Source organism: Oryzias latipes, chromosome 5 (genome assembly GCF_053564925.1).
Source record: "Oryzias latipes strain Hd-rR chromosome 5, Olatipes_Hd-rR_3.1".
Classification (NCBI taxonomy): Eukaryota; Metazoa; Chordata; class Actinopteri; order Beloniformes; family Adrianichthyidae; genus Oryzias; species Oryzias latipes.
The window spans coordinates 34,976,646-35,000,000 of record NC_136241.1 but is presented as its reverse complement, the minus strand read 5'-3'; the positions used below and the strand labels follow the sequence as shown (position 1 = coordinate 35,000,000).

At 45.4% G+C, this 23,355-nt stretch overlaps 2 protein-coding genes and 1 long non-coding RNA gene across 11 annotated transcripts in view; 2 read left to right on the top strand and 1 right to left on the bottom strand.

The window, feature by feature from the left end:
* Positions 1-3,829, top strand: part of draxina (dorsal inhibitory axon guidance protein a) — a 13,946-nt gene extending 10,117 nt beyond the window's left edge. For all 7 annotated transcript variants that reach the window (XM_023955315.2, XM_023955320.2, XM_023955314.2 and 4 more), the window contains 4 exons: positions 1,815-1,935; positions 2,560-2,652; positions 2,733-2,822; positions 3,041-3,829. In XM_023955315.2, the coding sequence (XP_023811083.1) occupies positions 1,815-1,935; positions 2,560-2,652; positions 2,733-2,822; positions 3,041-3,153 (417 nt within the window). In that variant the 3' untranslated portion in view covers positions 3,154-3,829. The remainder of the gene's footprint in view (positions 1-1,814; positions 1,936-2,559; positions 2,653-2,732; positions 2,823-3,040) is intronic.
* A 2,218-nt stretch (positions 3,830-6,047) lies between these two features.
* agtrap (angiotensin II receptor-associated protein) lies at positions 6,048-14,692 on the top strand. Of its 3 annotated transcripts, XR_013656118.1 has the most exons (6): positions 6,048-6,216; positions 7,363-7,426; positions 7,501-7,609; positions 9,832-10,030; positions 12,911-13,053; positions 14,216-14,356. XR_013656118.1 is itself a non-coding variant. In XM_078947794.1 (5 exons), exons 1-5 carry the CDS (start codon positions 6,054-6,056, stop codon positions 14,341-14,343), a joined length of 663 nt encoding a protein of 220 aa, XP_078803920.1. In that variant the 5' UTR covers positions 6,048-6,053; the 3' UTR covers positions 14,344-14,692. The 3 variants fall into 3 exon arrangements, 2 of the variants coding, with proteins under 2 accessions (XP_078803920.1, XP_023811081.1); XM_078947794.1 differs by lacking the exon at positions 12,911-13,053 and having other exon boundaries at positions 14,216-14,692; XM_023955313.2 differs by lacking the exon at positions 12,911-13,053 and having other exon boundaries at positions 6,060-6,216; positions 7,363-7,397; positions 14,216-14,692.
* Positions 6,111-6,754, bottom strand: LOC144992232 (uncharacterized). The gene is made up of 2 exons (XR_013656128.1): positions 6,628-6,754; positions 6,111-6,554 (listed from the first exon to the last, which is right to left on the bottom strand). It is a non-coding gene; the product is annotated as an uncharacterized LOC144992232 (long non-coding RNA).
* Positions 14,693-23,355: the final 8,663 nt, after the last annotated feature.

The following is a 23,355-nucleotide window of genomic DNA, read 5'->3' as shown; positions in this document are numbered from 1 at the left end:
ATGCGAAACAACAGAGGAAAGAAAGTCTGAGCAGAAGACAAAACTACAGAAGATTTTTATGAAGTCTCTGAAAAACACAGAGCAGTAAATGGATCCTTTCAATCCAGAGAAGAACTCATCAAGCCTCACTCACCCAAACAGAGATTAGTGATGGATTATTTCCATAAACTTCAGCAGACGGTGGAGTCCTAAAGTGACCCTGTATCGACTCTCCTGAACAGACAGTTAGGCTGCTTGATTCACAATCGATCCTCTGATGATGGTTTCATGAGTGGCCAAGCAGAGGCACTTCAGATTTCCAATGGGTGATTTCCTGAGGAGGGAGGGAAACTAGTATGGATCTGCTCTGGTAAAGACCTCCGTTATTTATGGATGACGGACCCTCAGAAAACACCAGAAAGTCCTGCTGACCCCACCATACTGTGACGTTGGAATTCCTGCTTTTATTGCAGCAACATTTGGCTGTTTAGATTTGTAGCTTAAATTTAAATATTATGGAATTGTCTGACTTAAACTTGACTTTACAAAGCGATCGACCCAAAGGTGACCTGCTAAATCTGGACAGATGTTTCAAAACTGGATCTTTCCGTTTCAGCCTGTTTTGTTTTTGTGATCAATAAATATTAGGATTTTTGGTGTTTGGGGTCTTTCCTCTGACCTTCTGGATAATGTCAAAACAACACAAAGCTTCATTTCTCCAGACACTCAGGAGCAGGAAGTAAATGTAACCTTGTCACGAGGAACTCCTCTTTCAAAATAAATCGAGTAAATTCATAATTCCATTTTAGGAAAGATCAATCGGTTTCAGGAGCGTCTTTTCCTCCTTTTTCTTCTCTATGGATCTAGATGTTCCAAAATTTTCCCAATTCCAACGCTGGCTTCTGCTCTGGGAAAATGTTTTCCAGATGTTTCACATCATGAGTAACAGATCCCACCAAGAAAAAAACTCAACTGTCTTAGAAAACAGTTGACTTTTGCAGCTTAACCAGGAGAAATTATTTATAGTTATGATTTATGACATTCCAACAAGAAAAACTGAAAATTTGTACTGTTCGCTTTAAAATTAGCTATTTTTGTTTAGTTAAGGATTATTATTTTTTTAAATATTGTCTTTTTTCCCGTTTCTGTTTTAAAAACATCCTTTTGGTCTGGCATCACTTTCCCCACATTTATTAGGAATATTTCGGGTAACTCTTTCGGACTCATGCATCACACTGAACATCAAATGTTTGGCAGTAAAACCAGCATCTCTTTCACATCAAGGAAAAAACCAGAAACAACAGAAATAGTGAATTTATTGGTGAAACTGTCAGAGTGCCGTCAATGATTTGATGAACAGAAGAACTTCATTGCAGACGTGATGCGGATCTGCTTCAGATTGTGCCCCTTTAACCCCCCAGTAATGACAGTTTTGGTGGTGGTGGAGCGTAACGGGCTGCAAGGATCTGCTGTCTGGACTTCATTGGTGTGCCGGCCGGTGAGCCACTGTTCCTCTGCAACCAATCGATTGGTTCTTTAAGCTTCTCTGCGGTGAAACCAATGAATCCGTTTTACTGGGCTGCTCTCTGCTCACTGCTTTAATAAGAATGTGTTCAAATGCAAAACGCAAACGGATCAAACCACTTCTTGCCAGGATGGACTGCACCGTTCCTGTAGAAACAGCTGCTTCCTCATGTCAGTCCTTCAGGATCTGATTTCTGTTTGAAAGGTTGGAAATCTCTTTTTTAAACCCACAGGGCTTCAATCTCCTGTCTCCGTTTTTCAGCTTCGTTTGGTTTGAAAAAAGTTTCTGAAGTGTGTAGTTTGGTTTTCAGAAATCCGGACGAGGAAAAGGACAAGCAGAAGTGATGCCGACGTTGGACATGGCGCTGTTTGACTGGACAGACTATGAGGACATGAAACCTGCAGAAACCTGGCCGTCCTCCAAGAAGAAAGGTTTGGGGCAGCGCCGTGTAACATGGCTACACGTTTGAACGTGTGTGAATGTGTGTTATGGTGTGTGAATGTGTGTAGGTGTGTGTGAATGTGTGTTATGGTGTGTGAATGTGTGTTATGGTGTGTGAATGTGTGTAAGGGTGTGTGAATGTGTATCAGTGTGTGTAAATTTGTGTCAGTGTGTGTGATTGTGTGTAAATGTGTGTCTGTGTGTGATTGTGTGTAAATATGTCATTGTGTGTGATTGTGTGTGATTTTGTGTGAATGTGTGTGAATCTGTGTGAATGTGTGTGAGTGTGTGTGATTGTGTGGCATCTCCAGCAGGTTAATGCTTCGGGCTTTTTAAACCCTTAGACCTCTGCAGAAATAGTTTTTTTTTATTTTTGTTCTTCTCAAACGTTTCCTTTCCTGAGTTTCTGCAGTGACTCTGATCTTAGAAAAATCCATGATGATGTCATAAAAGTGCGTCGGTCTTCCCTTGTGTCATAACTTCAGACGGTTCTCTTTGGATCATAGTTAGAGCGATCGGAGTATTGCATCAGATTTTCTCCCTAATAACTAGAAATGACATTGAATGACGTGCAAATGTTCCTGTCAAACTTTTTCTCAAACTCTTTGTTTCAGACAAAAGGAGGAGTAAGAACCTGAGCAGTGGAAACGTGACTCTGGACGCCGACGCCGCCGAGCCGTGCGACCATCACCTGGACTGCCTCCCAGGTCGGCACACACAGGAAGGAGGTCATGAAGTCAAAGTTAAAGCGGCGTTGCTCCATGACAAGTCTTTTGGTCTGATGCAGGTTCTTGCTGTGACCTGAGGCAGCATGAGTGCAGAGCTCACAACAGAGGGCTGAACAACAAATGCTACGATGACTGCATGTGTGAGGAAGGTGAGTCTGCAGGGCTTTGGCAAAGACATGATGAAGCTGCACGCGCTCACTCGCCACCATCAGGCTGTGATGTATGGATAGTGTTCAGTCAAACATCTATAAACTGGTTTACTGCTTTCAGGCCTGGAGCTGCTCCAGATGAGGGACAAACATCTGGAAACCTGCAGATCATCCCTCTGGTTTCTGCTAACTTTGCATCCGTCTGTGTTTCTCTTCAGGCTTTCGCTGTTATGCTAAGTTCCACCGGAAGCGGCGTGTGACCAGGAGGCGGGGTCGCTGCGTGGTGCCAGACTCCGTCAGCAGTGACCAAGGGGGCTTCATCACTATATGAGGAGGAGGAGGAGGGAGAGCAGGAAACGACCACGGGGACTCTGACGGGACATCAATAACCCGACTGACGGACCAAATCCGGTCCTGCTTTTGGATCCATCAACGGATGAAATCCATCCGTTTGTTTCTTCCAGTTCGATTCGTTCACAACAGCAGCTCTCAGAAAGTTTATCTGTCAGATGATTTTGATGTCAGATCAGGAAATGTTCCTTATTGCTGCTATTTTTTTTCTTTTTTCTTTTTTTGCTATAGGTCTAATTTTATTGGATTTAAAAAAGCGACATTTTATCTTTTATTTTGAAATGTGTCACTTCCTGTTTCCAGTTGAAACTTCCGTTCTCATTCTCGTTCTTGTCTTGGATGTTCTAGGTTAGATTGTGTTCCTGCTTCACTTTTAAAGTTTAAAAACGTTCGTCTTTTCTCTTCATCTCCTAAAGTGTCCAAAAATAATGTCCTCAATGCTCGCCGTCCGTCTTTTCATGCTAATCTAGAGTTAGTCACAGGGCCAAGGACATTTATTCCTTTTTTCTATGATGTTGTTATTTAAGGCAAACAAAAACAGCTGATAGGGGTGCATGAAAAGGTCTTTTAAAACCGTTTTTGGTATTTTGAAATTCATTTGACTGATGATTAATCATCAGAACAGCAGTTGAATTAAAGTTGTCCATTTAACTGTTTGTTTGGACTCTTGTTGTGTTTACCAGCTGGTATGACCTGCATCATTTCTGCAAACAACTGCTGCTTTAAAACTCATGTAAGAGTAGGAAGCATTCTAACGTTCAGATTTTTTTCATTCGGTTAATCCCATTGGCAGCGTGGAGGACGGCGTGGAGGACGGCGTGGACTCCCTGCAGAGCCGTCTCTGCGCTCCCACGCTTTGATGAGGCCTCACATGCCGATGCTCCAGCTTCTCCTCGCCATCTCATGCTGCACGCAGAAGCACACCACGTCTGCAGGCGGCGTCGACCCGTTAAGCCGGCGCTGTGATGTGTAACGTTTGTTTCCACGGCTGCCAACAGTCTGACGTCTCATTTCAGAGAGTGAGATCATACACCCCCTCCTGCCGGCTCTTCATCCGCTTTAGTTCTAGTTCTTCTGTTAAACCCAACAGGAAGTCTGTGTTCTGCACAGTCACCCCACAAACATTTTCTGAGAATTACCATCAAAAGGAGAAGGTCAAGAGGATTAATTATGAATATTAGGAGCTTTTGGGAGATCTGAGAAACATCCATTCGATTGGAGTTTAAACAAAATGATGGTGGAGCTCACTGATGAAGAAGGAAAAGTTCCAGCAAGAAGGATTGCTTCACTCCACCTCTGAGCAGCAGCAGCAGCAGCAGCAGCAGCTGCAGCAGCAGAACAGCAGCAGCAGCAGCAGCAGCAGCAGCAGCAGCAGCAGCAGCAGCAGCAGCAGCAGCAGCAGCAGCTCTGTGATCATTTCTGCCTGACAGACAGCGAGCTTCGCTTCTGCGGCTGGATGAAAGCTGGTCAGCAGTCAGCCATGAGACGGATTACAAAGAAATGCTTCCTGGCAATCTGCAACCAACTCACTCTGTGTCCTTCTAACGTCCAGCAAAGTTCAGGTTCTGCTCAAAACCTACATTTCAGAGGGAAAATATGTTTTTTTTCTCAAAAGAAAAGCTGGTAAAGTGTCAACATTTGCTTTGGAGGTGCATCACAAACATGTTGTTGTGAATGAAATTTGGTTGTCATGTGATTCTTTTTTTCTCAGCACAGCCTTAAATTTAATCAGGTGTCTGAAATTGGTCTCATGGGTTCCAGCGTCAAGTGGACGCCTCCGTCAATCCGAAACCATGAAACGCAGGGGTCATCAGGGGTCATCGAGAAGGGGGGGTGGTCTCCAAAATTACTAAATAAAATGCTTCTTTTTTGGACAAAAAGAGCCACAACGTGAAACTACCATCAAAAGTGGCGTTTATTTGGAAGCTTGTGGAAATTGGGAACCATAAATGTAACCAGTAAACAGAAAGAAACACAAGTGTTTACAACCAAACAAACGTTTGTGAACTTTAGAACCGTTGTGGGACAACAATCAAGAACAAAATATCAAAAAGGAAAATAGGATAACATTTTAGGAGCAAAAAAAAGCTTTAAATATTTTATTTAGTATAGATTCTTTAACTTAAGAGTGGAGCGCCTTAAGAAAACCACACGAGGATACACGACACCTTTTAACCGTCTCACTTTTAATTTAAGTTAATTCAACAGACCAAAAGTGAATAAATCCTTTCAGGTCAGTCAAAAAGGTCAGATCCACGACGTGGATTTGACGTCTCAACCAGCTGATGATTGAAGGCCTCTCAGCTGAGCTGAAAAGAGTGAGACATGTCTGTGAAATAGAGAAATGCCACAGCTGATGAAAGTCTTCTGAAGCAGCAGATTCTGCACTGCAGCCCTGCGGCGGACTGGTGAACCTGGAAAATGAGTCTGCTGCTTTGGACCGTCCACACAGAGGAAGCTTCATGCATGATGGACAGGAGGTCCCTGCAGATCTCAGTCTGTTCTCATCTTTTTTACTGCAGTTGAAGTGAAAATCTGTCAGTTCTGCAGAACCGCTTGTCCATTTTGGAGAAACTCCATCCAGGATTTTGGACCCGGATGTGTTCTGAGTGGTTCCTGTTCCAGAACTGGTGCATTATAAATATGACCTGCAAATGCTGGAGTTTTGCTGAGTTTTTGAGGACAGCTGCTGTTCTGTGTTTTTGTAGAAACTTTATTTAACAGAACAATGACATGCATCCATCACTTCCTCATCAAAAGCGTATTTCTGGTGCTAAATGTGCAGCTTTGTGTTTCATGGAAGTGGATTCTCTGTAATCAGGTTTGAGCTCGTTCCGGGGGCGGTGGCTCCGGGGGGGGGGGGGGGGGGGGGGGGGTCACATGGGCAGCGGTCAGGCTGCTGTCACATGGTCTGGAGGAGGAGGAGGAGGAGGAGGCTTTCGCGCGGAGGTCGGTGCAGGAGCCGCGGCTCCTCTTTGCAGACTCGGAACCGTTCGGTCCAAACGGAACCGTCATCATGGAGGTTCCTGCCATCAACCTGAAGGTGAGCCCGGGGCTTCTGCTGCGCGTCACGCGCGCTCTCTGTGTTCACGAGCGCGTGACGTAAAGTTTGAAGCTGAGGGAAGTGCGCGGTTATGACATGCCTGGAAACTTACTGAGTTTTTAGAAAAGTTTAGGATGATAGAGGACATGACGGAAGCCGATGGCGGTCATTTGTTTTCAGACGCGTTTTCTGGTTCCTCGTTTGTTTCTCCAAGCGGCTTCATGTGGCGTAAGTAGTGACGTCACGCCGTTCAGGGGACTCTGGGGAGCGTCTGGACGTTCGGGAGCTTCAGGCTGACCTTCATGACCCTCACCTGTTGGACCACAGCCTCCACCGTCCTGCAAAGTTCACTTTTATCAAGTCAAAATCTAAAAAAATCCTTCAAGAATTCACAAAAATCTCTAAATCAACCTTTCCTGCTTCATCCTGAGTCCAGTTCTGAGGAAGAACCGGGGGAATTGAAAGGCTAGAACTGAGAACAGGAACTTCAAAGTCCTCCTGTTGGTTTGGTTCTCAGGTTATTCCCATTGAAACGGCGGCATCTGTGGGACAAGCTTTGTGTTTCTGCATTTATGTCAGAAGAAAGCAGTTCATGGTGGCGTCATGTGACGCCGCCCTCAACACTCCAGAGTCCCGTCAGGCATCACATCCCCGTGTGAGGCTGAAGGTTTCTCCTGAAGACCCTAAACGCAGCGCTCCGCTTCACGCTCAGCGTCAGGACCGGCCTGTGGACAGGCGGGGGGCTCCTCACAAAGGAAGGCCTGTCTGGAGTTCAAGTGTTGCTGTGAACTCTCAGAAAAGTTCCCGTCATGCTTGGATTCTGGCTCCCTGTGAGCCTTTTGTGCCGTGTGACATGAAGATTACACATCTGAAGGAGTTTTGATGAAATCTGCTCCGTTTGCATCCAGATCAACCTAAAAACGAGTCCCGTGATCTGGAAAAAACCGTTCACGTTAGTCTGAGATAATCAGGAGAAAATCCTTTTTTTCAACCAGAGGAGTCCATGCTGGACGTCCAGATGAGGACGTTACAGAAATGCCTTTCAGACATAAATCTGCGAGCATCCACAGAGACTATAGATCTGGAGGAGGAGCAGATGCTCCTCAGTGCAGAAGACTAACGCTGCGCCTCCTTCCTCTCCTGCAGGCCATCGTCCTGGTGCACTGGCTGCTCACTGTTTGGTGAGTGGGAACGCCTTTTCTCCACACGTGTGAGGAATTTCCCATCAGACGTTGGCAGTCTAGTGTCGTGGGTCCCGGTCCAACCTGGTGTGTGTGTGTGCAGGGCGTGCATGGCGTGGCCCTCCTTGTCCTTCATGTGGGGGAACTTCAGCGTCTTGGCGGTGGGCGTGTGGGCCATCGCTCAGAGGGACTCGGTGGACGCCGTCCTCATGGTGAGCCTTTGTTTTTTCTCTCCACATCACGTGACGCCCTAATCGACCCTTTGGAGCGCAGAGTCTGGGACGGAAAGACGCTGTGAGAGCAGCTGCACAGACGTCCATCCACAGCTTTTCTTCTTTTTTTTTTGGTTTAATACGATAAATCCTTAAAACATTGTTTTTCTGTTTCTCTGTCTTTATTCTAGTATCTTCCTCCATTTTTTGCAGTTTAACTCTTCCTACAATGTTTCATCTATTTGAACCATCCAACTATTCAAATATTCAGCTCTTTCAGCTTTTTCCAGCTGTGACTTTTGGTTCTTCACATTCTTGAACTTGTCCAGATATTCCATTGAAACACTTAGTGCAGAAGCTCGCTGGTTCAATACATTTTTTTTTGTTATTGTGCTGTTTTCACTTTATTTATGGAAAACTTTGATCCTTTTTTTATTTATTTAGCCAATTATTCCCCTTTAAGTTTCATTTTCATTCAGCAGTACAGCATCAACTGTGCTGTTTCTGCTGCTCCTTCTGGTTCTTTTTTCTGTTTCTCCCTCCAGTGTAAGATGACGCTTCATTCTGCTTTTACTTTCAATCGAGGTTCATCTTCCACAGTCTGATGATGTGCAGAGAGTAGAGAGGGTCACCATCAAAGGTGAACGTAAAACAGTGAGAACTCAGGACTTGGGAATAAAAACCCAGTTTCAGCTTTCACGCTGAGCAGGAAGCTGGGAGGTTTAACGGCAAACGCCGCTTTCTCTCCGCCTGCTCTCTTGAAATTAGATTATTTTCTGGCAAAGGGAGGAAATTCTGCTTCAGAGTGGGAAGACACCCCTCTGTTGGTGGTTCAAGTCCCGCTCTGATCATCGTCGGATCTGTTTTCAAGGCGTTCCCAGTGGTCTTTTCCTTATGATGATGCCGTTTTTGGCCAAAATCAAAAACCTGTCTCCTTTTCCAGGAGTTCATTAGAAATTGACCTCTGAGTTGAGGTCCGGCCTGTTGGCGCAGAGCAGTTCCGCCCCCGTTCCCCTCCCCGTTGATAAAAGGGAGCTTGTGGCTCCGCCCAGCGTATTTTCTACGCCACAAATTTATGTGATGGTCTTTAATTGGCATTTTTTTTGACGACTCGTTCACAAGGATTTGAATAAAGAAATACTCAGGAAAGAAATGTTGATCTTAATTTTCTCTTTTACATCAGAAAAATGCCACAAGAACACGTTAAAAAGCCCGTTGTTCTTCAGAGACGGCCTTTAAGGCTCTGAAGAACAAGTAGCCGCAGGCTGTAGCTACAGCGGCTTATCACGTGATTTAGCCAATCACAATCAAGACATCGTACACAGTTCGCAAAAAGGCTTTGGGGCTGCATATCATTGATTTTCTAACTAGCGGGTCAGTAGAAATTTGAACGCAGGCTGCATTTGGCCTGCAAGCCAGACTTTGGACATGCCTGCCTTCAAATCTGTGGTAGTGAGGCTTTGGGGGCGGGGTGTTTAACCTTTAACCCTTACAGAGCCACTAAGTCTCGCCTCACCCTTTAGAGAAGAAGGACACTCATTTGTGTTCTTGTTACCTTTTTGGGGGGGGGGGGGGGGGGGGGCATAAGTAACATAAAACATGAATGTGAATGGAAGTCATGAACTACTGTTCACATGACATCCTTTCAAAATAAAAGCCACCCTGTTGATCATCTCTAAGCAGCCAAAGTAGTGGTGTGACGTCAGCAGGGATTGAAAACCGTTTAGTATTTATCGATTTATCACCTCTGCCACAAATGTCTAAAGCTGACTAATCACAATTATATCAAAGCTAATAAAGTGACCTGCATTTTATTTTTTTGAACCATAGGGAGCTTAACAAAATGAAAAAGTATAAGAAATCTGGTTTCTCATCGGCTGCGCCTTGATTGTGGTTGTGCTTATTGACCTCCAGCTGATTTTCTGTGGCTCAGAAATCTGTCTAATCTGTCGGTGAAGGAGTTAATAGTACTTTATTTCACTTTCTTTCAATTTGACTTACCTACTACTTTACAGTTAAAGATTTCATCAAAGTCCCTCCAGGATGAAAGTTCCAGAAGAAAGTAGAGTTTTCACCCGGGGGTGTGGCTCTCTGATATTGAAAACTCTATTCTGGAACTTTTTTCCTGGAGGGCCTTCGATGTAACGCTCAACGTTCTGTTCTTTCTGTTTGGATCTCACTCCTCTGCCTCTGCTCGTTTTCTGCCCCCCCCCCCCCTGCAGTTTCTGGTGGGCATCACGGTGACCATTCTGACCGACATCATCCACTTCGGAGTCTACTTTTCCCCCGGCCTCTTCGACTCCAGCGTGTTCCGCTTCAGTGCGGGGATGGCCATCCTCAACCTGCTGCTCAAACCCGTGTCCTGCTTCTTCGTGTACCAGATGTACCGCGAGCGGGGGGGCGAGTACAGCGTCAACTTTGGTGAGTCCCGTCGGCGCGGTAAACGCATCAGAGAGGGTTCTGGGAGGACGGGAGTCTTTCACCTCCAAACGGGGCAAATGTTCTTCCTGAAGGAGCAGCACAAACCTCCTCCTCCTCCTCCTCCTCCTCTCAGCAGCTCCTTCAACTCCAACAAAACTTCATTTTAGACAAAAGTTTCTGCAGAGCGGGAAGGATTCATTTGAAACGTGTCTACGAGTTTTGGGCGGAGTAAGCCTGCGCTAACTTCCCATCATCCCTTGGTTTACTCTCTCTCCCACTAACTTACAGCCTCCCCCAATCTAGCATTAGCTGAGTTTGTGTATCGCTGATTGAATTTTTTACGTCACAACTTTGGATTTTTTCATCTGCTCCTGATCCCCAGAAATACTCAGAAAAGCAAACTCAACCTTAATTGTCTTTATATTTGATCAGACAAACAAAAAAATGTTAAATACGGAGGTTTAATCTAATCGGACATGATCTGTTTTCAGGTTAGCACACAGTTTTGGAAACCATCCAAAAAACACAAGAATCAATTAGTTTTTTATTTTTATTGTGTTTATTTATTTGAATCGGGACACTGCATATTAATCAAAGATTCAGCATAAATATGCCAGAGTTTTAGCACAAGAGCTACATTTCATCCGTTGTCCTAAGGCAGAAAGGTTCAACAAATTCATCTACAACACATTACAAAAGCACAATATTAGTGATAAAGATATTTACTAAGGTTATTTACAATAAAACAAGAGTCTAAAAAAGCCAAGAAAGACGACAATAATTTGTCTGCAGGACTGGTTTGTTTTCAGCTGTTCTGATTTCTGCTGATCCAGGAAGTCTGATCATCTTAACTAATTATTTAAATTAACTTGAAGTAATCAGTCAAATCCTCCTGAACTTCTGCTGAACATTCAAGTTTCTTCTTTGTTTCTTTTTCAAGGTTTTCCTGTTTTTAGTCTGTGCCGGTCACAAAAAGTTCAAATCAACTCTGGTTTTAAAGTTCTGCTGCATTTTAGCTCCAACTTCAAAAATGAAGCCGGTTAAAAAGTGAAACTGTCCCGGGGGGGTCCGTTGAATCCCAGTTTTATCTGAGAACTTTTGAGGACCAGTTTCTGACATTCTAAAACCCTTCTAACATCACGGAAAATATTCCTTTCTTTTCTGCAATGATGTGAATCAAAAAGCCCCACATTTGAACTTTTTACAAATGACCAGAAAGGTTTTCCTTTAATACTTTTCCTCAGAAATCCTTTTTTTTATCCGTCGACTTTCTGATGCGTCTCCTCCTCATTCTCTCTATTTTTTTGTCCACGTTTTCCATACATCGTTTAACAAACACAACTTTTTATTCTACATTCACTCATTCTGTGAAAAAAATTAAATAAAAAGAGAATTTTCTGTTTTTAGTAACACAGAGAAAAATTAAAGTGAAATGAAAGGGATTCAAACGTTTAAAGCTTTCTAAAATGTGAAGCAAGAATATTTGTGCAAAGAAAAACTGGAGGAAGAGTCATCTGAATAAAAAGCCAACAAGAAGAAACCGAAACGATAGAAAACTAGATTTAAGGATTAAATTTACACCAGAGAAGAGAGGAAAATACTTGGAAATGAACATTGACTGTATCAGAGAACTGGACTGAGCGAGTGTGATGTCATCCACAGAAAATGTTTCTCTTCCGACTCCAACCAAATGAAGTCGAATCAGCCGCCATTGTTTTGTGATTGTGGTCGCCACCATGTTGGAGCCATACGTCATCAGTAAGCAGCCATTGGTCCGAGTCCTTGTTTCTATGGCAACCATTCTCACCAATCAGGAGTGAGCTTGTTGGAAGACCACACCCCTTCCACTGAAAGCAGAGTCACTCAGTCCAGTTCTCTTATAGAGTCAATGGACCGCTCTGGAATTGGAGCATGTGAGGTTTCACCTGTGCTCTCTGGTACGGACATCTTCTCAGAATATTATATATTGCTCAGTAATAAACAGACTGCAGACACTTTGTCACCTTTCTGGTAGCCATGAAGCCTGACATCCATGAAGAACGCGGGCAGGAGGCTCCGCCTTTGTTCATACAGACACGTAACGTTACGCAAACAAAACATGTAGTGATATTCATGGAAATCTAACGGTGCACGTTCATGTTTGGTGTTACAGAGTGAAGGAGAACAGTAACAACCCCCCCCCCCCAACACAAAATCCTCCGGCGGGCGTCTATGTCGCGCACTCAAGAACGCACCCAGCTTGTAATGGAAATGAATACAATGGAAATTAATGATTAGAACGCAGTAAATTTGTCGTATTTCCTCGCGAGAAGGAAATTTCTGTTGTAGAATGAGGATGTGTGTGCTGCTGAAACCTCATGTGTGTGTGTGTGTGTGTGTGTGTGTGTGTGTGTGTGAGTAGAGTGAGCGCGTGCAGCGTAGAGGGAGTGAAGGAAAACAGAAATGAAAGGTTCCCCCCAGAAACCCTTGAAGTCTGAACACAGGACTAGAAAAAGTAAATTATCAGCAAAGATGAACGTGTTTAATTATAGTTCCAATCATCATATGCAGAACTTTCAGAAAAAAAATAATAAAAACTTTCAAATTAAAAAAAGGTGCTGTGATGAGGTCATCACCGCGGTGATGAGGTTATCGTCACACCCCTACCTGAGACCTTTGTAGACGCCAACAGCAATGCAAACGCAGCAGCTTAGTTTGGTCAGAATGTGGTGAAAAGTCCGTCTTCTGCCTGTCAGGTGAGCTTTCCTGCGGCTCCTGCGTTTGCCTTGTCGTCTGTTTTCCATGTCTTTGTTTGGCTGTCATGCTGTTTCCTGTGTTTCTGCACGTTTTGATGGTTTGTTTCTGTTCTTTCTCCTCCACCGCTTTCCCTCGAACCCTCAGATTTAGAGACCTCAGTGGACAGTCGCTGCACTACGGACAGTGCCGACAGTGCCTTTTTTGGCCGCCGTTATTGATCGCCGGCTTCCCCCTTTCTATCAGTTCCCTCCCCGGGTCGTCCTCTTCGGTCCTGCTTCAGCCCGGAAGTAAGCTTTGTGATCAGACTGCAGGACAAACGGGAGAAAGATGCTTTTCTTTCCCTTCTGTCGTGTTGAAGTTCTGATCCATCCCTTCTGTGAATGTTCTGGCTGAGCTGCACCAACAGAGGTTCTCCTCTGTAGAGAGTCTGTGTTGGGACTGCATGTTGGCACCAGGGGGGCTGCAGCACTAAATGAGCTGCTGAGCTGAGACGGCCGTCCTGCCGTCATGCGGCGTCGGCTCATTCGGGAGCACGACGTGGTTTAAAGAAGCAAAACCAACATTTCGTTTCCGTGAGGCCCTTCTCACCTGTCCTCATTACCGTTTTAGGCTCTCTGTTGGTGTTTATGTCTGCAAGTATTACTGATATTTTATTCAGAGATGGTCTCCAGACGCCTCATTTGTGTTCGTGTGTTGTGTGTTTTTGGGTTTCCTTGTATGTACGACTCTGAAATGAGCCTAATTAAAATCCAAATAAGGTTGGCTCATAATTGAAAGTTAATGGGAAGCAGTTGCATGCGCATAAATGACTCAGAAACCCTTCAAACATGCAGCATTCATATTCTGAGCAGAGTCTCAGGTGTTCATGCAGCTCTGGAACGTCCGCCACAAAAACAGAGTTTATTAGAAGGAGCTGCATTTCCAGAAGAAACAGCAGGGTTGATGCTATACTGCTGAATGAAAATGAAACTTAAAGAATAACATTTGTCAAAAAACAAAAAAAGAGTAAATAAATAAATGATCAAAGTTGATCATAAATAAAGTGAAAACAGCACAATAACAAAAAAATATTTGTGAAAAATGCCAGAGCCGGGTATCGAACCAGCGAGCTTCTGCTCCAAGGATTCCCCTTTATTTCAATGGAGGCAGAAATCCTGGAATATCTGGAAAAGTTCAAGGATTTGAAGGAGCAAAAATCACAGCTGGAAAAAGATGAAATAGCTGAACATTTGAATAGTTGAATGGTTAAAATAGATGAAAAATTGTAGAAAGATACTAGAATAAAGAAAGAGAAGTCTGTGGGAGGAAGTGGAATTAAAAATGATGAAACTCTAGCAAAAATGTTTCTAGATTTCAGCAAAAAGCCGGAGTCCAAAGACCAGATTGTTTGAATGAGGGTAATATTTCCAAATAACGCCTTTTCGCTGCCTTGTTGCTGCTTCCCTGCAGGTTTTCCCTCGGTATCACGGAACAGAGAAGCCTATCAGTCCATCGACCAGCAGGACGAGTCGTCCAGCCCACCAAACCCCTTCAACCAGGCCCAGGACACCACCCGACCAGGAGTCCGCACGTACTGAGCGCCGCCGGACGCCAACCGCGCAGCCTTCTCTCTGACTTTATATGCAGCGACGGGCGACGAATGTGTGCAAAACCCCACAAATCCTTCTGGTGAATAAATACTTGGGGTGAACTCTTCATCTTCCAGTGAATGTCGTGTTTTCAGGAGGAAATCTGAACCTCCTGCTGCTCGTCTGCTGTTACCAACGCGATTCCAGTCAAGCTGTCAAGTAGATTATTTTTTACGTGGCATTTACAGACGGTTACAGACAGTTCTGTGAGTTATAGTCGTACCTTTTTGCAGTATTTTATGACTATTTTGCAGAAACTCTTTGCTTTAACAAACTGAAATAAATGTTTGACCGAAAACTCAGCGTTTGGGGTTTGAATCCTTGGACCAGAACGGAAACACTTCAGTAATGTTGATGCTGCACAAACACATCTGCCGCTCTGCACATCCCAACACAGAAACACTCCATTTCCCAGCGTGCTTAGCGTCTCAGCGAATAACTCATCCGTTTTTCTCAATGGAGCCGTTTGACAACATTTACGGCTTTTATTCTGTGAAACCTGGAGATTCCTGCTTTTCGTTTTGGTTTTTCTTTCTTTTATTATTTTTCAAAACAAATGTTTATATTTTGAGTAAATGATTTGGCTTAGATATTCTTTATTTACTACATTTTTGACATTTCTCTCTTTCCAAAACTCCGACATGACGGCGGTTTTTGATAATGTAACCTTTAAACCTTTATGAAGATCATTTAGGATTTGATCTAGTTTGAATTTAGCAGTTTTTAGGATGTTTGCAGCTCTCATTATTCTGTTGGTTTAAAACATTTTTGACATTTTAAAAAAAATCATATTTTAGCCTTTTTTAAACCAAATTTGAGTGTAAATTATCTTCACCTTTTTAGAGTTTTTTTTTAAGGCAGATGTAGAATTCAGTTTGTAGGTTTAAAGGTTTATGAACTGCTTCTTCTTTGTAAATGTCCTGTCAATCAAACTTTTCAGCGTATTCTTTCCTCTGCTGGTTCTTCCCTCTGAAAAGCTAAATGGTTTAATGCGTCTGTAATAATGTGCTCTTGTAGCTTCAGTTCAGGCCTGCAGGGATCTGAGGAGCTTCGTTTCCATCAGAGCTCCTGGGTTGTGTTTTAAAGACAGCAGCCGCTGCCTTTTCTGGTTCCTCGTGACCTCTTCCTCGCTCTGTTCTCTTTGGATGAGTGAAGGAAGTCACAGGAAGGAAACGTCTAAACAGTTCCTGTGACCCTACTGATGTATAACGGCTCTCAAAATCCAGATCCTGGGCCCTTTTCTGTTACATTTTGCTGCCTTTATGCTACTTGGTTGCAGGATATCAAAGGGAATCTTCTGATCCATGAAATCCTCTTCTGATTTGCAGGACTTGATTTAAATTTCAGATGTGTTTTCTTTTTGTCTGGGAGGTTAAATATTACTCCTGTTCTGCATTTCCTGGATTTTCCTCCACTTTTTTAGGACTTTACAAAAATCCCATTTCCTGCTTTCCTTTGTCTTCTTTTTTCTGGCATGGCGACGTTTTCTCGTCTCGTATTTTTTACACTGCATTTATTCTTTACGTCTTGATGACCCCGGAGTCTTTTTGGATGTTCTACTACCTTCTACCCTCTTAGGAAAGCCTGAAAGGAAGTTGTGTCACTTCAAGGAAGTGCAGCAATGAGCACGCTCCAGCCTCACGCCATCGTTTCATAGTAGCTTCCTTCATGTTACCAGCAGCAGTTTTAACTTTCAGTGATGCGTCGTTTTTGGAGAAAGAGAGGAACTCAAGGACACGCAGAATGACGGTGCTGCCATTAAAACTCTATATGAGACATAGTTATCTTTTCTAATGGGACATTCTAGCCTGTCATAAGCGTCCATGTAGACATTTTTTCACAAAGGAAACGATGCACAGTCATTAAACTGAGGGCCATCTTTTCATTAACCTTTTTTTTGATCATTTTATTATCTGATAATTCTTCGTCCAATAAAAAAAGTCTCAGAATGAAGATTATTTCTGTGCTAAAACCTTGAAAAAAGTCCCTTTAATTTTTACTATATTTGTTTAAAATGTTATTAAGAATCAAAGATAAAAGTTATATAGAAACAGAAATGTTAAGCCCTAATTATATATATATATATTTTTTTCATTTTTTATTTGAGGATGGATTTTTAGCAACATGTGGTGTGAAGAGATTCTTTCCCAGACTGAAGTGTTACACATTTCACACACAGGCGTGGCTCCACTGGTGTGTGACTGTGTATGAATGTCCCGATCAGAGGTACTGTAAAGGTGAGCACTGGCAGCCACGCCTCTGTCAGTCTGCCCCGGCGCAGCTGTCTGCCCCAGGGCAGCTGTCTGCCCCAGGGCAGCTGTCTGCCCCAGCTGTGGCTACATCAGTATTCAATTCCATTTCATTTAGATAGCCCGATTTTAAAACAATAGTCGTCTCAATGGGCTTCATACCGGTAATTGTATGAGATCATGAAATCAGTCATAAAATACAACAGCTGATTACTAAACAAAACTAAACAGACTAAGTTAAACTGGGGCATCCCTAACCTTATACCCTTAGATGTTAAAAAAACCTTCATTCCTCTCCTTTCCAGGGCAAACCTCCACCTCTCTAGCTTCTCCTCCACCTGTTCTCTGCTCTCACTACAAAACTCAACATCATCGTCCACCGTGATTCCTGTCTAACCTCATCTGTCCGTCTGTCCATCACTAAACAAACAGAACTGAATTAGCACTGGTGGTGTTGTAAATTGCTGTATAAATAAAGTTTATTCATAAATAGTACACCAAAAAAAAACATTTCTGAACATGGAAAAGCTGCCATGGGATCAGCAAATTACAGTTTGTTTTTCGGTCAGTTGGTGTCTGATGATGATGATGATGATGATGATGATGATGATGATGATGATGATGATGATGATGATGATGATGGTGTCCAATCAGCATCTCACTAGTTTGAGCTGCTGCCCACAGGTGAAGGCTGCTGCTGTGTGGAGCTGATGGGAGGAGGCGCACAGGAGGAGTCCGGGAAGGAGAATGTGGCTTAACAAGCTGATGATTAATAGGGGGTCCCTGCACCGCCTCTCCGGAGGCTCGGACACATCCACCCGGGCTCCCGCTGTGACCCAACTCAGGAAAAAAAAACACATTTGTCAGCGGTTATTTATATTTCTGCGTTAGCGCCAAGCCCCAGAGCCTTGGTGAAGAATGTGTGGCCTTCAGGTGCACGGCTCGTATTTTCTCAGCTTTTCTCAGGAGAACTGATGTTCATCTATAAGGAAACGTTTTCCTCCTCCTTTCATCCTAAAGAAGATTCTCCTTGAAAACATGCAGCTCCTCTGGGCTCTGCTGCCTGTCATAAATTATTATTCCTGTGCTATCAAAGCTTCAGATGTCCTCTAACTTCCTGTGAGTTTTATCCTTTCACACTTCAAAATGATCCGGGCTGCAGCCTCCATTCACTATTTATGATCCCCACTTTCTCCTCACCAGCCTCTTCTGTCATCCGTCATCTTCTAACGGAACATGTGAGACCATCTTCACATCAGGCAGGCCCCCCAGACGCCGTTGCATATTTAGATTCGATAAATATTAGAAATGAATAAATCTTGAGAAAATGCTTTTTTCTGCTCGACTCCAAATTTAGACTAGAAGTTTTCCACGAGTGACAGAAGCTGCGCCCTCTCCAGACCGTTCATCTCAGAGAAGCTCGGAGAACAGCAGCGAAGGAACATCGGAGCAAAGCCTCAGAGAAAGTCATCGATTTGAGGATGACCTTTTGTGTGCCTCCAGCCCTACGATAGAGAGCCTTCGACCTCTGACCTTTGCTCACCAGAGCCTAATCAGTCACTGCAGATGACGACCTCAGCATTGATTTCCTCCCCCCGGTCCATAGTGACCAGCAGACAGAGGTCAGCGAACCGCCCGCTTCAGATTTTTTTTTTTTTTTTTTTTTTTTTTTTTTTTCTAACTTGTCCTGTCCAACAGCTAGGCAAACAGATGAGAGCTGAGGGCCTCTTGTGTTGGACATATTTTATTTTAACAAGAGGGGTTATTCATCTTCAGACAAACCAAAGGTATGTCTGAATAAACCCCTTTTGTAATTGAGGCCAAACTTTATTAATTTCAATCATGTTTGAAAATCTTTGGTGTTGGACCGGACGGAAAAGGAAAGAGGGGAAGAAGAGAGAGGGACGTTAGAGAGAGGGGGGGGTAGGAGGGTGATAATAGGAGGGGAGGAAGGGGGGTAAGACCATGAAGCAGCATAGAGCAGGCAGGTTTACTGGTTGTTTATCGTTACGGTACAGTTCAAATGTAGTACAAAAAGGGCGGGGCCTGTCCACACACACTCAAATATTATCAACACACCTGCTAGCCGCAAAAATGTCCACATGTCAACATGCACACAAAACAGATAGTGTTCACGAACGCATACCTATGCCTTTAAACCAACTAGTGTGAAATCTTTCATTCATTCAATCATGCAAACTATTAGTGCAAAGGTGAGCTAACACCTGTGCTCAGGTGAGTGTTTATGTTCTTCTAAAATGGATGGTGGAATGTGAAAAGAAGGAGGAGGAGCGCCCAGCCACCCCCACACCCATACCCCCGCCGCAGCAGCAGCGGCAGCCGGAGCCCCCCCAACGCCACACGGGAACAGGCAGGGAACAACCGCCCCCCGGGCGACCAAGACCGCCACCCAGGCCAGGGCCAGCAGGACCGCCGCGAGGCCCCCAGAGCCAGAGAGCAGGGAAGCGCAGAGGGAAAGAGAGCGCCGCCCCAGCCCAGCCAGGAAAGCAGCCCCCCGCCGCGCCGGAAGAGCCCAACGCAGGGCCCCACCGGAGAGGGACGCCCACAGCCCCAGACGAGCACCCCACCACCACCCAGGAGTTCCGGGCATCCCCCCGCCCCGACCCCAGGTACGAGCCAGGACCCCCCAAGGGAGACCCGCTCCGCACTCCAGGCAGCCACCCACCCGGCCCACGGTTGGTCCAGGTAGGAGCAAGGCAGGGGCCCGCCGCCCCCGCCCAGGAGGGGGGAACCCCGGGGAAAAAAGGGCGGCCCACAAGGGATGTTATAAATATGGCCCGACCAGGCTCGGCCATGTTGGAAGTTTGGCGGGGCCCAGCGTCCAGGGGCAAGGACCAGGACCCACCCCCCAGGGACACGAACACCCCCGGCTCAGGTGTAATATGAACCCCCCCACCGTGCGGAGAGAGCACCGCCGGGCCCAGGGAGCCGGCACCCAAGGGACACGGCCGCCATCGCCAAGGGGCCCGCACCCCCCACCAGGGAAGGGGTAGGGGACAGATGGACCCAGGTCCCACCTTCCTTGTAAAATGTGTGTGCGTGTATGGGTGTTTGAGAGGGTGTTTGTGTGCATGTGTGTGTGTTTATGTTTGAATGTATATATTGAAGGGGGAGGGGTGTGTGTACTAAGGGGGGTGCAGTTAAAATTGGCGAGTAGGGCACTAAGGGGACATCTCCTGATTACTCACAGTGATGTCCCCTCACCCTCCACACCAAGGGGCCCTAAATGTCTAAGGTGCGGTTAAAATTGGCGGGTAGGGTGCCAGGAGGACATCTGCTGCTTGCTTGCAGTGATGTCCAAGCACCCCCCCTACCAAGGACCCTACATGTCTAAGGTGCAAATAAAACCGAAAGAGGGGGGGCCCACTCCATACGGCAACCATAGGAGGGGGGCCACTCCCAAGTAACCCCCCCCCCAAGGCGCATCGCAGGCTAGACCCCCCACCCCCTCACCCTAATATGAGGTTATATAAGGAAGGGGGTAAGTTGGGGACAGCTGGTAGACTGTCCCCCGGTGGTCAAACAGCCGTCCCCCAGCCCACCCCCAGCAAAGGGGCCAGGGCCACCCAGCCCAGGGGCCCACCCCCGGAGGCGCCGACACCCCAGGCCCGGCACCACCCACCCCACACAGAGAGAGAGGAGCCAGAAAGCGTCGCCCCCCCCCGGAGCAAGCCCAGGCCCCCACCCCCAGACGCCGGCCCTAGAAGAGCTCTGGTCAGGCCTCGACGGGACCGAGGAGGCCAACCGGCCGAGGCAACCACTGATTGCCTCAGCGGAGACCCCGACCCGCTAGCCCCCCCCGACCCGTACTAATAATGGGCCCCCCCTCCCCCCCAGAACGCCCCCCCACAGGACAGGGCCGACAAGCCCCCCACCCCACCCCACCCCAGACCCCGCAGCCGAAGCGGGTGACACCCAGAGCGACCGGGGGCCCCGAGAGGGTTGTCCCATCCCGTCCCAGAGCCAGGGAAGGGCCGATCCCAGCCCCAGGTGCAGATGGGCAGCCCATCCGGCGCCGCTGGGCCCCCCCCACCCGAGCAGGGCCCCCCGCCAACCCCCCCCAGCACAGGCAAAGGGACCACCCCCCCAAGCCAAGCCAGACCACCACCCCACCCCCCCACCACGCACCCCCACACCCAAGCCCAGAGGACCACGCAGCGCCCCAGCCCGCCCCACCCAGGCACCGGACCCGACCGCCCGACCAACGGAGCCCCCCACCGCCCCCGCCAGGCACCGGAAACCCCGACCCCCACCCCAAACCACGGCAGAAGGGCAAGGAGCAGCGACGACCAAGCCCTCCACCCCCTAAGTCATGGAGTCAACCACAGGAGACCAGAGAGACTGAATTCTTTCAAAGTTACTTGAGCTTTGGGCTGACATTTTTTCCAAGCTGATATGATCAAACAGCAGATTTCTGTGTTGACTTATGTTTATATTTTTCTTGTTTTTCCAATTTATTAAAATAGTTTTTTTGGCAATACAAAGAGTTATGAAAATGATAGATGCTAATCCTTCTTCTATATCGATGGCACTCATGTCACCAAGCACACAAAGTGACGGTGAGGCAGTGATTGAAACCTTAAGCCAGACTGATAAATCGGCACATACCTGCTGCCAGAGAGCCTGGACAGGAGTGCAGAACCACAGTGCGTGCATGTAGCTGTCGGGTAGATTATTATCACAGTGCTCGCAAATGTCTGAGTTACTGAGACCCATCTTGAACATCCTCTGTCCAGTGTAGTAAATTCTGTGAAGAGTTTTGAGATGGATTAGCTGCAGATTTGGACTTTTTGTCAGTTTAAAGGTGTTTAGACAAAGTTCTGACCAGAAGCTTTCATCTGTGCTGATGCTCAAGTCTGCATCCCATTTTTTTGTTGGAAGGGCAATATTGTTATCTAAATTACATAAAAGTTTGTAAATTTTGGAGAGAGTTCTATTCATTGAAAAATTAATCAGAGTGGTAACTACATCTGGTAGCTTTAAATCGTCGTCTTTAATTTTATACTTTTTAGTAATACTTGATTTAAGTTGCTGATATTCCAAGAAGTTATTTATTCCATGTTTGTCTTGAAGTTCCTGGGGAGTTATGAATCTTCTATCAATAATTACGTGCTCTAGTTGTTTTATGCCCCCTGCTTGCCAAGCTGGGAAGTGAATCATTTTTTTGTTAATAAGGATGTCCGGGTTGTTCCAGATGGGTGTCATTTTGCACGGTTGAATTGATGATTTTGATATTTTGAGAAATTCCCACCAGGCTGTTAAGGTGGCATTTATATTAATGCTTTTGAAACAATCCTGTTTTTTAACTGTTTGGCTAATAAATGGTAGCTGTGACAGGTTGATCTTTCCACATAACACCTGTTCCAAGTCTAACCATGAGTTGGTTTCTGGATTATTTTTTAACCATTTTAAGATATATTGTAATCTATTTGCAAGAAAGTATTTGTGGAAATTAGGTAGTTCTAATCCTCCACAGCTTTTTGCAGATTTTAAAGTTTTTAGACTAATTCTTGCAGGTTTGTTGTTCCATAAAAAGCTTGATATGGATGAGTCTAATGTTTTGAACCATTTTAATGGCGGTTGTGTGGGAATCATTGAGAAGAGATAATTAACTTTGGGTAAGATTTTCATTTTAACCGTGGCTACCTTGCCCATAAGTGACAAAGGCAGGTTGGTCCAGCGTGTTAGATCGTCCTGTATGCTTTTCAGTAATGGGGTGTGGTTTAGCTGCACCAGTTCTGATAGTTCAGATTTTTGAATTTCAATTCAATTTTTTTTCTATAGCCCAATATCACAACAATAGTCGTCTCAATGGGCTTCATACCGGTAATTGTTTAGCAAACGTGAAATCATAAAGAACATAAAGTCATAGAATTAAATGGCTGATTGCTAAACTAAACAGGCTAAACTAAACTGGACATCCCTGCCCTTAGGCCCCCCTTGGCGGTAAGGAAAAACTCATAGAGAAGAATTAACTTATCTAACTCTACAACTACATGTTTAAATAGTCCAGCAGACGGGGTTCATCCAGATGGAGTTGGTGGACGGCTGGGGGCGCCAGATGAGTCAGAGGGGGGGTCCACAACCAAGTGTAGGAGCAGTAGTAGAGACGAGGTATGTTTTTGCTGCTTGATGGAATCAAGTGAAAAAAAGTGTTAAAAGAAAGTAGGGAATCTACAAATGTTACTGTTCAAAGACACGAGAAAGCGGCAGGTGAGGCACCGACTGCTTGTGCCTCACCCCTGCGCCCAGCCCGGAGCTGCAGCTGACGCATGCGCTTTGCTGTTTCAGTCTTTCCAGCGTCATAGAAGACGCTTTATTTTTAATGGCTTCATTTTTCTATTTCTGATTCCATTGGTGTCAGTTTGTGACTCTCAGTCTATTTCGTCTGCCAAAAAGGCACATTAGAAATACAGTAGGTGAGGCCCGCAGTACGCCTGCCTGAAGCCAGGGGGCGCTGGTGATCCCAGAGAACGTGACACCGCTGCTAAAGAATAATAGAATTAGTGGCAGCAAATTGAGATATTCTTTGATTTTGTATAACATCATTTTGTAACTGGAGGATTATGGGTCTAAACTCAGGAATTAGTGGAGAGGCGCCTCTGGCAGTGGTTTCCATGGAGACAGAGAGACTTTTAAAACTGAAGATAGAAAAGGAAAACTTCTACAAACAACTGTTTTTTCAGAAGGA

Excerpts from the sequence above, each read along its gene's own strand:
- agtrap (XM_078947794.1), top strand. The coding sequence starts at position 6,054 with ATGGGCAGCGGTCAGGCTGCTGTCACATGGTCTGGAGGAGGAGGAGGA. Across the intron at positions 7,427-7,500 it reads AACGCCTTTTCTCCACACGT|GGCGTGCATGGCGTGGCCCT; the intron begins GTGAGGAATTTC and ends GTGTGTGTGCAG. Across the intron at positions 7,610-9,831 it reads CGGTGGACGCCGTCCTCATG|TTTCTGGTGGGCATCACGGT; the intron begins GTGAGCCTTTGT and ends CCCCCCCTGCAG.